General features: G+C 41.8%; 1 protein-coding gene across 1 annotated transcript in view; it reads left to right on the top strand.

Annotated features, from left to right (window-relative positions):
- The first annotated feature begins 829 nt into the window (after positions 1 to 829).
- MGA (MGA, MAX dimerization protein) overlaps positions 830 to 14,503 on the top strand; it is a 102,055-nt gene continuing 88,381 nt past the window's right edge. The window contains exons 1-2 of the mRNA XM_006778155.2: positions 830 to 1,011; positions 8,855 to 9,984. Of these exons, the coding sequence (XP_006778218.1) occupies positions 8,921 to 9,984 (1,064 nt within the window). The 5' untranslated portion in view covers positions 830 to 1,011; positions 8,855 to 8,920. The remainder of the gene's footprint in view (positions 1,012 to 8,854; positions 9,985 to 14,503) is intronic.

The raw sequence follows: 14,503 nt of genomic DNA, 5'->3' as shown, positions 1-14,503 counted from the left end.
GTGTTAGCAGCACAGAGGAAAGAGCAGCTGGTTAGGAATAGGGAAGGAAAAAATATAATTTTTGGGAGAAATACTGTCCATTAACTTAGCTCAGCAATTTTCTGACAGATATTCGGTAATTTTTTTCTTTGCACTTCATGGCTTAAATAGCTTGAACAAACAAGAATTGAAAACACAGCATCAGGGCATTAAAGTTCAGATAATGCTCTATCGTGTAAAATTCTCGTTTCCAAGTTTTACTGTTTTAACAGGTGAGGAGCTAATTTAACCAGGTAAGTTAGTGCCAACTCTTCTTCCCTTCCCATTTGGCATTGAGGTTTTCGTTCTCCTCCCTACTTTCCTAGTGTTCTTCCGTCGTTGATGTTGCAAACTCGACCACTCGTTTCTCAAGGTCTTTTCTTCAAGATTTGCCGAAGGTTTGGCGCCATCCAAGCCCACAGAACATTGGGGAGGAAGATTTCCGACTCATTTGACGGGCTCACGAAGCCCTAGGGACTGTGGATACCCTTGTGGGTGGAGCTGGGCGCGGTAGGGGCGGAGCCGGCGAGGAGCCCTAGGGAACCGGTGGAAGGCACGATTTGAGAAAGCCCGCAAGCAAAGTTTTCACGGTTTTCACGAAGGCTTCGTGTGCGAGGCTGAGGGAATTGGGGTGCCTCTCTCCTGCCTCGCCTTTCTTCATTCTGGAAGCTTCAGTAGGCTGATCTCAGTTGTTGGAACCCGGAAAGGCAGCGGCTTCAGCTCCAGGGGCGGGTCCCAAGGGTCTTGTCGCTGCTACGGGGCCATTTGGCCTCCTGGTGTTGGGGGAGGGGCGAGGGAGGTGCTGCTTGCGCCTCCTTTTGCGCTTGCGCGGCGGTCTCCGAGCGGGTAGGAGCGCCTGCGCGGTGACGTGGACGTCCCGTGCGCGCGCAGGCTCTTCAGCTGGAGCGGACACACGGTGTGCGAACGGAACAAAATAACCCGCCCCCAGCGGGATGTGAAGGACTCCGGGTGAGGCCGGCCACGCCCCGCACGGTAACTCTCGGGCCTGGGCAGGGGGGGGTGTCGCTGTAGTACTGGCCCGATTGGAGTTTTTTGAGAGTTTGAAGCTCTTGTGTATTTGAGCGGCGTGAGAGACCTTCCGCTGAGCGATCTTCGCACGCTGCGGCCGGGCCCGGCCTTGCGCTGGGCCGTCTTTGGCGCGCGCCTTTGGTCGGCCCCCCGCCCCATGCCCCCAGCGAGGCTGCGCATGTCACCTCGCGCGCGTCCCCGGTCTTACTTCCGCGTCGCGCAGCAAACTGACTAGGAGCATCGACGCCAAAGAGAGCGGCCACGAGGCGGGCGGGGTGAGAAGCGCCCTTGGCGCGGTCCTGCGCTCGCGTGCGTGGGGTGTCGCACCGCATGCTACGATCCGCGTGACGACTTCCATTAGGGCGCTTGGCTTTAAGTCGAGAGCTCTGCTGCTGCGCTTTGCACTTTAGAGCGCAGGTCTCAGGGTTCCAAAACTCCGAGGTAAACGGTGCTGACGTCGCTTTTCTTAAGGAGCTGTGTGCGGCATTTTGACACCCGTTCACATCTCTTACTACCATGTAATTTTCGAGTAAATTGTTTGAGGCAGGACCGCGAATTTAATAAAAGAGGAGGGCGAGGAAGTGACCTGTATAAGAGTCGGGACTTGGTAAACAAAGGACCGGTGGTTCGAAAGTGCAGAAATGAGGGCGGGGGAAACAGGTGGGAAGAGCAGGTGTTTATTTTCTTTTTCTCTCTGTGGAGCAGCCTGGGCTAGTTCTCTTTTCATGAGGCTTCCCGCTTCTGTTAAATTGTCAAATAGGACTCTGCTCCTAGTGGTAGGTGGGTCAGGGGCATAAACCCCTCTGAAGCACTAGTAACCAAAGTTGAGGAATCTGTGTGCGAAGGTTATGAAGTTAGGGATCTTTCAAATCGGATTGAGAGTAGCAAGTGGTAGTGACTTGTTGGTGAAGGTTTTTGCTTTGCCTTTGGGACCCCGGGGATGCCTCCTCCTGGCAAGGGTGTTAGCAGGGAACGCTGAAGGAGGTCTAAAAGGACGGATTATTGAGGCAGTAACTCAAGTACCATCGTTTTAGGGGAAAACCACTCCCCCAGTGTTCACGTCGCCGTAGCAGACGAGGATCAAGAGAATTTGCGCGCCGCCCGTGCGTGTTGTTAAGCTCCACAGGCTTCTGCGGCGGGGTTCCTAGCAGACTTTCCCTGCTCTGCCTTTACATTTTGGACACGTCGTTGTGGCTAGATTGTAGGGGAAGTGCCTGGAGGCTACGTGATGGCTGCTGGGAAGGGCTGGCTTGGAGAGACGGGTACTGGGTTCAGGGTTACAGAGTGTGACTGGGTCCCCCGGAGTGATCTGTGGTTCCGGCGGATGGCACGTGATCTGTCGGGACTGCTCTTCCCCGGAAGAGCTTTCCTTGCAGCGTATTTTCACGTGGTTCTTGGCTCAGTGGATAGGGCCTCTGCAGTTGAAAAGCGGTGATTGTGGGCAATTAATAGTCGTCGGCGACTGCACCTCCTCGGCACTGGCCTGAGCCTTTCTGTTCCCAAGGGTATGGGATCAGCATTAGTGTTTCTTGCCTCCGAAGTGTTGTGTTGTTTTTCTATCCTATGGTTGAGTGGGTTGGGTTCACTTAACAGAAAACGCATGCTTAGGAATTGAGGGAATTCAGTGCCCTGGGTACCTTGCCATACTTACTACTCCAAGGAAGGGTAGCTCTTTGGTTACTGTCCATTTCTGCCATAAAAGTTCTTCAAATTCTTAATGCAATTGCTAGGGACCTGAGAACTTGGTAACCCCAAGTTGTAGTTAAAGGGACCATTCATAGGAATAATATTTCCAACGAATGGTATCTGGGGAGAGAACATCGAGCGTACTATTTTAGGCAGAAGTGATTCTGTGCCGTAAAACCCTAAAGCATTAGAGATAGTATTTTGAAATTTACCTTATTAGGATGGTGATGGTGATAAAAGAAAATGCCCATGGTATTGACTGGTTGGGAATAAGTGCTGACTAATAGACAAGTACCATTTATTTAATTTTAAAAATTAATCTAATGACAATTAAGAACCGGTATTTGAATATTTTACTGTCTTTGCTATATTTTCTGATTGTTTTTATGGTTAAAATATATATTTTTAAGCTTTTTAAAATTTCTGGGCCAATTGTATATTGGTAAATACTGAAATTTGAGACAACCTATTCTCTTAAAATTTGAGTTTCAGAAATGTAATTTACCTTAACCATACTCTTGTGAATGATCATATTAAGGAACAAACTAACATCTTAGTGCCTACAGTACAGTAATGCATTTGTTGTATGAAAGGTTATGGTTATTTTTTAGCAACCTTGGAAACATTTCAGAATAAGTATTTGAATATTTTTTGTTTTAAAAGTAATGGTATTGGTTTGGAATTTTGATTGATTTTTTTGTGTGTTCAGTACATGAATTATTAAGTTAGGTAATTATCTAGTAAAATAACTAGTGTGTTTTGTAAGTTGTATGAGGGTCACCGCTTTAGTAGTTAAAACACCTACAAAATGGGTCATTGGTGAAAAGACATTTAGAATAGGGACTCTGAAATTTTAAGTTTATTTATGGAACTTGCCACATTACTTATCTCAAAACATTCTTTGTGAAAGCTACTGTTTGTCTCTCTCTCCTATGACATTTTCAGAATGTTACTTACATATTTCTCATCTACGATTAAACATTCCTCAGATAATTACTTTATGCAGATGAAAGTTTGCTTTTTTTTTTTGAAAAGTTTGCTTTTGAAAAGCTGAACTGAGATTATGTTTAAAAAATGTTTTTATTGATTTCAGAGAGGAAGGGAGAGTGAGTGAGAGAGAGAAACATAAATGATGAGAGAGAATCACTGACCAGCTGTCTCCTGCTCAGGACTGAGCCAACCCAGGGCATGTGCCCTTGACAGGAATCGAACCCCGGACCCTCCAGGCGGGCGCTCTGTTCACTGAGCCAAACCAGCCAGGGCCCGAGATTATTTTTGAATGTTAAGTTATATCAGGGGTCCTCAAACTACGGCCCGCGGGCCACATGCAAATACAAATATTGTATTTGTTCCCGTTTTGTTTTTTTACTTCAAAATAAGATATGTGCAGTGTGCACAGGAATTTGTTCATAGTTTTTTTTTTTAAACTATAGTCCGGCCCTCCAACGGTCTGAGGGACAGTGAACTGGCCCCTTGTTTAAAAAGTTTGAGGACCCCTGAGATATATATGTGGTCTTCCTTAAAAGCGTTTAGAGAGCTAGATATGAGAGTATTTTAGAATCTTGTTGGAAGGAGTATTTCTTCATGAGTGGCCTAGCTCTTCCTCAAGTACAATTGGTTTTTGCAATTAAAGTTGTCTTAGCCTGCCCTAGCTGGATTGGCTCAGTGGATAGAGTGTCGGCCTATTGACTGAAGGGTCTCAGGCTCCATTCCGGTCAAGGGCACATGCCCGGTTGCAGGCTCAACCCCCAGTAGGGGGCGTGCAGGAGGCAGCCAACCAATGCTTCCCTCTCATCATTGATGTTTCTATCTCTCCCTTCTTATCTGAAATTAATAACAATATATGTTTTAAAAAAGTTGTCTTAGCCTTTAGTATGGTATTGTGTGTCTGAAACAGCTGAATATGCCCAATTGATAATCCTTTCATTAGAAAATCCAGTGTAGTATCCCAAAAGAATAGCCATATTATTATAGTGAAGTGGAATCTGTGCTTAAAGATTGCTTGGAATAGAATTTGAGATAGAGATTGTTTTGGTCATAAAGTAGGTCTTTGGTTTTATGTATTTTGATAAACTCATGGAATAACTTCACTAGAGGATTCTTTAAAAAAAAAACCCCTATACACATCATAAGTCTGAAAATTCTAATTTTTTTCTCTTTTGTATACTTTTTCACATTTTAACTTAGATTCTTGTGTAGAGAGTTCAACTAGGACAGGTCGACATATTTACACTTATTTTTTTTTTTTTGCTTAGGTGAAAGGAGAATTTTGAAATGTATGTATATAAAAGCATAAAATTCAGTGCACTAAATCTAGCAACACTAACCTGGATTTCTGTCAGTTGAATTTTTGACATTTCATAGATTGTGATTTTTAAAGCCTTGTTTAAAATTTCTTTGTCCTTGTTTTACCTGGAATTGTCTGAAAACCAAGCTTTTATGTTATAGAAGATAATTTTTAAGACATTCTGAATCCTTTTAGATACTCATAGGTTTGGGATAGCTAAAACATATTTTCAGATAGTTCTTTTTCAATAGTCATATTTAAGTGCATTTAACATTTTTGCATAATTGCTCACAAAACTTTGAAATATATGGACTAAATATAGCATTAGGAGTTAGCATTATTTGAGTTAATATACTATTGTAGAGGTATTAGTTTTTGTGAGTTCTCTAAGCTTTACTCTTTTTACAGTCACCTTTTTTGTTTAAACTTAGTTTTATGAATATCTGATAGGTGTTACCTAAACTTCTTAGTTTTAGTAAACCAATGAACCTACTTGTCGTAAGCCTGAGGCAGCTTTTGAAAAGAGTCACCCTAAATTTTATCTTTTAAAAATAAGCTTTAGCCCTAACTGGTTTGGCTCCGTGGATAGAGCGTCGGCCTGCGGACTCAAGGGTCCCAGGTTCGATTCTGGTCAAGGGCATGTACCTTGGTTGCGGGCACATCCCCAGTAGGGAGTGTGCAGGAGGCAGCTGATCGATGTTTCTCTCTCATCGATGTTTCTAACTCTCTGTCCCTCTCCCTTCCTCTCTGTAAAAAATCAATAAAATATATATATAAAAAAAAGCTTTAAATCAGAGGAATGATTCTTTTTTCACCTTTCTTGGTATTTATGCTTTAGTGTTAGGAAGTGGGTTTCTACCTCTATATTTAGCCATAATAGGAATCAATAGCTAACCTTTCTGAAGTCTTGATTTTTAAAATACTTGTGTCTATTATCCTTAGGCTAGAGAATATTTTAAGTTTTAGAGGGTTCTTTTTTGGCGGGGGAGGGGGGGGAGAAGAGGAGGGTGTGATGTGGCCAATCCTGTAAGAAGAGATAAAAATCAGACGTTTTTATTGCTTGTCAGGTCTGATGAAAGGTAAAATTAGACTTTTTAAATAAAATGAGGAGCACCCAGCCCTAGCCGCTTTGGGTGAGTGGACGCAGCGAAGATTTCCGGTTTGATTCCAGTCAAGGTCAGATACTTTGGTTGTAGGCTCATCCCTGGCCTGGGCCCTGGTCAGGGCGTGTCGGTTTGATTCCAGTCAAGGTCAGATACCTTGGTTGTAGGCTCATCCCTGGCCTGGGCCCTGGTCAGGGTGTGCAGGAAGCAAACAATTGATGTGTTTCTCTCACATTGATATTTCTTTCTGTCTCTCCTCCGCTTTCCAACCCTCTCTAAAAATCAATGGAGAAATATCCTCGGGTGAGGATTAAAAACACAAAACATAAATTAGAAGCACCCATAGTGGCTGAATTTGATTAATCAAAATTACTGACCCAGTTATATAGGAGTAATGATGTAGCATCTTCCTTTTTTGTACAAAGGCTAATTGGAGGTAATTATTTCTTGTAGAATATTTAGGTAATTTAGCACACTAGTTAAGTTAAATTTAATCTGAGATTTCTTTGCAACTTTTTATTGAGATTTGATTCACATAGCATACATTTCAGCATCTTAACAGATACACTTAAGTGGTTTCTAGTTCCTGAATGTTTTCACTCCCCACCCCAGATATGCCATACCCATTAGCAATTGTCTGAATTATCCCTCTCTCCGTGTTTCCTGGCAACCACAAATTTACTTTTTATTTCTAGATTTGCCTATTCTGGACATTTTGTATAAATGGAACCATACAATATTGTTGTGTTTTTCGTTATAACTTTTAAGAATTAACTAATTTGCTTTTTAAGTCTGTTTTTTGGAATGGGTTGTATGTTCAAAAGATATAAAATTTAGAACATGTCAGTATGTATTTTCCCAGCCACTCAGTTTTCCCTGGATATAGCTAATACTACCAGTTCCTTTTCTATCTTTACATTCTATGTCAAGCAAATACACGCATATTCTGTGTGCTGTTTTCTTAAAAATATATTTTTATTGATTTCAGAGAGGAAGGAGAGGGAGAGAGAGAGAAACATCAAGGATGAGAGAGAATTATTTGATTGGCTCCTGCATGCCCCCTACTGGGGATCAAGCCCGCAACCTGGGCACATGCCCTTGAAAGGAATTGAACCCAGGACCCTTCAGTCTATAGGCTGACACTTTTATCCACTGAGCCAAACTGGCTAGGGCTATGTGTTTTTGTTTAAATCCTCACCCAAGGCCTGGGACCCTTCAGTCCGCAGGCTGACGCTCTATCCAGTGAGCCAAACCAGCTAGGGCTGTTGTTGTTTTAAATTGATTTTAGAGAGGAAAGGTGGTGGTGGTGGGGGGAGATAGAGAGAAGGGGAGGGGAGGGGAGGGGAGGGGGTAACTTTGATGTGAGAGAAACACGGATTGGTTTCCTCCCTTACATGCTCAAACCGGGCATTGAACCTGCAACCTAGGTATGCGCTGTGGCCAGAAATTGAACCCACAAACTTTTGCAGTATGGGGAGGATGCTTTAAGCAACTGAGCCACCAGGCCAGTTTTTGTGTTATTTTTTTGGTTTACTTTATGAAGAAGAGTTACATAATCTATAACAACTCTTTTGGATCTTTTGCCCTTAATATATTTTATAGGTAATTTTGTATGAGTTCATGAAGTTTATATAGTTTTCCTTTGTAGCTGCAGAATATTTCACTTTGGATATACCACCATTTACTTAACTGGTCTCCATTGATGGACTTTTTCTCCAGTTTTTTGCTGTTAAAAGTAGAAAGCAGGGGCTAATCTGTACATATTTATTACAGGTGTGTGAGTGTATGAGTGTATATTTAAGATAAAGTCCTAGAACTGTTGTTCCATGGGATGTATGCATTTGTACTTTCGATATTTTATGTTGCCCTTTCTGACACCCTTTCCAATACCTCTACCAAACTTTGATTTTTGCCAGTTTAATAAGGTCAAAAACAGTATCTCCGTATGATTTCCATTACCATTTCTCCTATGCTAAGACTATGTACATTTTCATAGCCATTGGCTCTTCCTCTCATTTGCCCATTTTTCTATTAGATTTTTGTTCTTGTAGGAACCCTCTTTATATTAGGTAAATGAGTTATTAGGATATAATTTTCAAAAAGCCTTTCCCAGTTAATCATTTGTTTTTTCAATTTTACTTGCATGATATTTTCCAGATATAAAACATGTATATGATGTTGAATTTATCAAAGGTTTTGTATTATACTTATTATCAAGCTTTTCTGAGGATTTAAGAGTTTAAAAAAGGCTGAAGAATGGGTTGTGATTTAAATGTTTAATCCTTCTGGAATTTGCGGTTTTTTTTTCTTTTCTTTTTTTTTTTTTAAATGTTTTTGTTGATTTTAGAGAGAGAGGAAGGGAGAGGGAGAGAGACACATTGATGTGAGAGAGAAACATCAATCAGTTGCCTCCACTTGCACCTAGACTGGGACCCAGTGATCCAGGGACCAAACATGGGTGGGACTGCACTCAACCAGCTGAGCCACGCTGCCAGGGCTGTCATGGTTTCTTTAAATGTGTGTACTATCAAGTTAAGGTAGCATTTTACCTATTTCTTAAAAAAATGTTTTTATTCTTTTTAGAGATAGCGGAAAGGAAAGGGATAAAGATAGAAGCAACATTTTAGTAGAATTTAGGAATATCTTTTGGGGATAACAATTATTCTTGTCCTCTATGTTAACAAAATATTCACTTAATTAAAGGGTTTTTGTTTTTCTGCTTATTTTTTAGGCTGAGAAGGCCATTGTGACTATGTGGTGACTACAGTTATCTTACTACGAGTTTCCCACTGGAATCATGGAGGAAAAACAGCAGATTATATTGGCTAGTCAAGATGGTGGGACAATGGCAGGAGCAGCACCTACCTTCTTTGTCATCCTAAAACAGGCAGGAAATGGCAAAACAGATCAAGGAATTTTGGTTACTAATAGGGATGCTTGTGCTTTGGCTACCAGTGTGTCATCCCCAGGAAAATCTACAGGGAAGATTTGCCTTCCAGCCGATTGCACTGTGGGAGGTATCACTGTCACCTTGGATAACAATAGTATGTGGAATGAATTCTATCATCGAAGCACAGAGATGATTCTGACCAAGCAGGGAAGACGCATGTTTCCTTACTGTCGTTATTGGATAACAGGTTTAGATTCAAATAAGAAGTATATCCTTGTCATGGATATATCTCCTGTGGATAACCATCGTTATAAGTGGAATGGTCGCTGGTGGGAACCCAGTGGGAAGGCAGAGCCCCATGTTTTGGGGAGGGTTTTTATTCATCCAGAATCTCCTTCCACAGGTCATTATTGGATGCACCAACCAGTATCTTTTTATAAACTGAAACTTACCAACAATACACTGGACCAAGAAGGGCATATTATCTTGCACTCTATGCATCGATACCTGCCAAGGCTTCATTTGGTACCTGCAGAAAAGGCTACTGAAGTGATAAAGTTAAATGGCCCTGGTGTCCACACATTTACCTTCCCACAGACTGAATTCTTTGCAGTAACAGCTTATCAGAACATACAGATTACTCAGCTGAAAATAGATTACAATCCATTTGCTAAAGGCTTCCGGGATGATGGGCTGAATAGTAAGCCCCAGAGAGATGGAAAGCAAAAAAACAGCTCTGACCAAGAAGGTAATAGTGTTCCCAGTTCTCCTGCTCAACGGGCCCGTCTCACAGAAGGTGAAGGGTCAGAGATACAGCTAACTGATTCAGATCCTTTATCTAGGGGTCATGAGACATCAGGCAAGGGTTTGGAGAAGCCTTTCCTTAATATAAATCAAGACTTTCTTGGTTTCATGGATATTGATTCATCAGTTGGTGAAGTTACTCAGTTTAAACAAGAGGTTTCTGAAAGGTAGGTAACAGTTTTTCTGTTTCTAGTGATAAAAGATTTTGGGTTGAGCTTGTTTGTGTGGACTGCTGATTTTCATAGACAATGGTAAATGTAAGCTAAATACACCACAACTGCTTTTACATTCTGTGAAGTGATGGTTCATTTCTCTGTAATATCAGTTGTGTTGAGGATTCAGAATTGTAGGCAAATTAGATGATTTATCAGAATGGGGATCTTTCATTCATTTAGACTTGTAAGTTAATCATGCATAGGACTGTTCCTTGGTTATATGTAGACACACTTAATTGAGGAAGGGAAAAGAAATGACTTCCAAGAAATGTCATAACTGAAAGAAAACTTTTCCAGACAAGTTACAGAGGGGATTCAAAGTACACTTAATACTTAAGAATTTACTCTCTGTGGATATCTTAACCCATAAATTGTCTGACTGAAAAACAAGCTGAAAGTTATTATTACACCCTTAGGTTAAAATAGCATTGAACTTGCATTATTTATGATTTTTAATGGAAAGATTTTTGTTTTTTTTTTAAATGGATTTGAGAGGAAGGGAGAGAGATGGAGAGAGAAACATCAATGGGAGAGAGAAAAATGGATAGGTTGTCTCTGGTAGGGGATTGAACCCTAAACCGGAGTGTGTGCCCCGACTAGGAATCGAACCCACCACCTTTTGGTATACAGGACAATGCTCCAACCAAGTGAGCCACACCAGCCAGGGATATTTATTATTTTTTCAATCAAGGGCTATTTTTTTTAGAGCAGTTTTAGGTTCACAACAAAATCTGCAAAATTGAGGGGAAGGTATAGAGTTTTTCTATAGACCGTATGCCCCAACACATGCATAGCCTCCTCCATTATCAAGATCCCCCATCAGAGCAGTACATTTGTGTCTATTGATGAACCTGCATTTACACATCATAATCACCCAAAGTCCATAGATTACATTAGTACATTAGGGTTTACTCTTTGTGTTGTACAGTCTATGAGTTTGGACAAATGTATATAATGACATATATCCACCTTACATACATACATAGAGTATTTTCATTGCACTAAAAATTCTTTGTGCTCTGCCTGTTAATTCTCATCTTTCCCTCGAACCTCTGACAACCTCTTATATATATATTTTTTTAACCTTCACCTGAGGGTATATATATTTTTTATTATTTTTAAAATATATTTTTATTGATTTCAGATAGGAAGGGAAAGGGGGAGAGAGAGAGAAACATCAATGATGAGAGAGTCATTGATTGGCCGCCTCCTGCAGGCCCCCTACTGGGGATTGAGGCCACAACCGGGCATGTACCCTTGACCAGAATCGAGCCAGCCCCTGCTCTATCCACAGAGAAACAGGCTAGGGCTGTCTCCTTTTAAAAAAAAAAAAGTTTTTATTGATTTTAGAGAGGAAGGGAGGAGGGTAGAGAGAGAGACATCGATGGGCTGTTTTCTGCACACCCCCTACCTGGGATTGAGCCTCTAACCTGGGCATGTGCCCTGACGGGGAATTGAACCAGTGACTTCTTGGTTCATGGGTTGGCACTCCATCACTGAGCCACACCGGCTGGACTGTCTGTGTCTCTTTTTGATCAAGTATATTTTTCAGTAAAATTAACAGAAAGGATATATGGGACCTAGAATTTTAGCATGTTTAAGTAAAGTAACTTCTGATGAAAGTAATGATAGTCCCTTGCTCTTCTACCTCTGAAATCCTAATTTTCTTCTTACATGTTGAAAAATAGTTTTATTTTGCCCTCGTACTTTATAAATTGTTTGGTTAGTTCTGTGCTGAAAATGCATTGCAAGTTCCAGTTTCCTGTTGAGAATTCTTTTAAAATATATTTTTTATTGATTTCAGAGAGAGAGAGATAGAAACATCAGTGATGAGAATCATCAGTTGGCAGCCTCCTGCTCGTCCCCCACAGGGGATTGAGCCCGCAACCCTTGACCGGAATAGAATCCAGAACCCTTCAGTCCGCAGGCCGATGCTCTATTCACAGAGCCAAAGCAGTTAGGGCTCCTGTTGAAAACTTGATGCCATTTTGATTCCTGGTCATTTGAAGGCTCTTAAGGTCTTTTGTTCATTCCTTATATTATGAAATTTTATAGTGACGGGCCTTGGGGTGGTTCTTCTCATCATTGTGATATTTTTTTCAATTAAGAAATTCATGTACTGTGGTTCTAGGAACACTTTTAGTATAATTTGTCTACGTTTTTCACTTTCACTTTTTTTTAAACTCCTTATAGTTGGATATTCCATCTCCTGGATTGATTATCTTATCAGTTTTTTATTGTCTGTTATCTTTTTCCTCTACTTTATGTTGAAGTTTCATTGATTTACCTTCTAACTTGGTAAAGTTTTTTTTTTTTAACTTGCTAAAGTTTTTATTGCAACTATCAGATTTCAAGAGCTCTTCTATTTTCTTTTTCATTCCACATTTCCTTTTCCCAGTGGATTTCTTTTTTCTATTAATTATCACCTGTGTCTTGGAATGTATTACGTTACAGGTTTTTTAAATGTGCATCCTTAGTACATGTACATATCTTTATTGTATATCTATTAAATTACATTGTATTGTCTAGCTGTTTGTTTCCTGCACTCGTCTGTAATTTACTTGAGTGTGGGGTGGGCACTGTTCTTTTGGTAATCCTCAGGCCCAACAAAATTTGCCTGGTACGTTGTAGACACAGTGTAATTATCCCTTAATATCTGAGGGGGATTGTCTGCAAGAACCCCCCAACCCCACCCAAGACCAAAATTGGCAGATGCTCAAATCCCTTATATAAAACTAGGGGCCTGGTGCACAAATTCATGCACCTTGAAAGGAACGTGGGCCGCGAGGCTGCAGTGAGCACAGGAGTGGGTCTTGGCCCATCCTCTGTGCCCCCACCCGGCCACTCCTGCGACAGCCCTCAGTCCCCTCTCTGTCCGCAGCCCAGCTCCCACGCGCTGACAGTGCCGGCACTGCTCGCACCCGCTGAGTGGGGCTGGCACTGTCAGTGGATGCAAGCGGCGGCTGCTGCCCCAATCGCCCCTCAGGAGCAGAGGGAGGTGGAGAAGCCCTCAGGGGCGATTGGGGATGGCAGCTGCTGCTCGCATCCGCTGATGGCACCGGCAGTGAGTGAGAGCGGTGGCTCAGACACTGGCTGCGGGTGTCAGTGGGGCTGGTGCTGGCAGTGGGTGCGGGTGGCGGCTCTGGCACCGGCAGTGGATGCGAGCACCGGGCGGGACCATGGCACATGGGTACAAAGAATTTTCAGTAACCACCAGAGGTTCGCCCCGATTACAGCGACCAGTGCCCCGCCTTGGTCTGGCACCCCTGCTCACCTGCTCCATCATCCCACCGTGGCTGACACCCGCCATGTTCCACGCACACGCCCTGGTGGTCAGTGCACATCATAGTGACTGGTTGTTTGGTTGTTCCACCGTTCAGTCTATTTGCATATTAACCTTTTATTATATAGGATTATATAAGATAGCATATTTGCACATAACCTAAATGAATTTTCCTGTGTACTTTTTTCCCCCTCTTTTACTCTTATTTGTTGTTGATGCTATTACAGATGTCCCCCATTTCCCTTCTCTTGTCCACCTCCATGCAGCCCCCACCCCTCCTCCCTCTGGCCACCACCACACTGTTGTCTGTGTCCATTGACTATGCATATATGATCTTTGGTTAAGCACTTCACACTTCTTCAACCAGTCCTCCTGCCAACCTCAGTGTGCTCCATGTATCCATGCCTTCGATTCTATTTTGTTTATTCATTACATTCCACATACCAGTGAAAGTAAGAGTATGTAGTATTTCTCTTTCACTGACTGGCTTATTTTGCTTGCATAATAATCTCCAGGTTCATCCATGCTGTTGCAAAAGGTAAGGTTTCCTCCTTACGGCTGCATAGTATTCCATTGTGTAAATGTACTACAGCTTTTTTTTTTTTTTTTACAAGGCCACCAAAAATTTTGGTTGTCTCCCCCCAAAAAAATTGGGGGAGAGAGAGGTTACCACAGCTTTTTTATCCACTCATCTGCTAATGGTCACTTGGGCGGCTTCCATATCTTTATTTATTTTTTATTTTTATCTTTAAAATTCTTTATTGTTTAACCGTTTGGCTGCTGACGTATTTTTTCGGACATATGCCAAAACTGCAGCACTAATTGCGCGTGTATGGGAAATAATGTAAAACACTTTTTATACAATAAACTCACTTGTATTGCTTTGCAACAACAAAAATTAAAAAATATCAATTGTTTATATAAATTTGTTTTAAATAAGAAGAGCGCGATAGCGCTCCTTAGCAGTCAAACGGTTAATACAGTTCCTCATGTTGTGGTGACCCCCAACCATAAAATTATTTTCGTTGCTGCTTCATAACTGTAATTTTGCTACTGTTATGAATCGTAATGCAAATATCTGATATGCAGGATGTATTTTCAGGGGTCGCGACCCACCGGTTGAGAACCGCTGCTCCGGGGGTGAATTAGTTACGAGCAGACAGGAGAGACCACCTCCTTCCTCAGGAC

This window comes from Myotis davidii, unplaced genomic scaffold, assembly GCF_000327345.1.
Source record: "Myotis davidii unplaced genomic scaffold, ASM32734v1 scaffold46, whole genome shotgun sequence".
Classification (NCBI taxonomy): domain Eukaryota; kingdom Metazoa; phylum Chordata; class Mammalia; order Chiroptera; family Vespertilionidae; genus Myotis; species Myotis davidii.
Note: the sequence above shows the minus strand (reverse complement) of the source record. Positions and strands in the feature narration are given on the sequence as shown.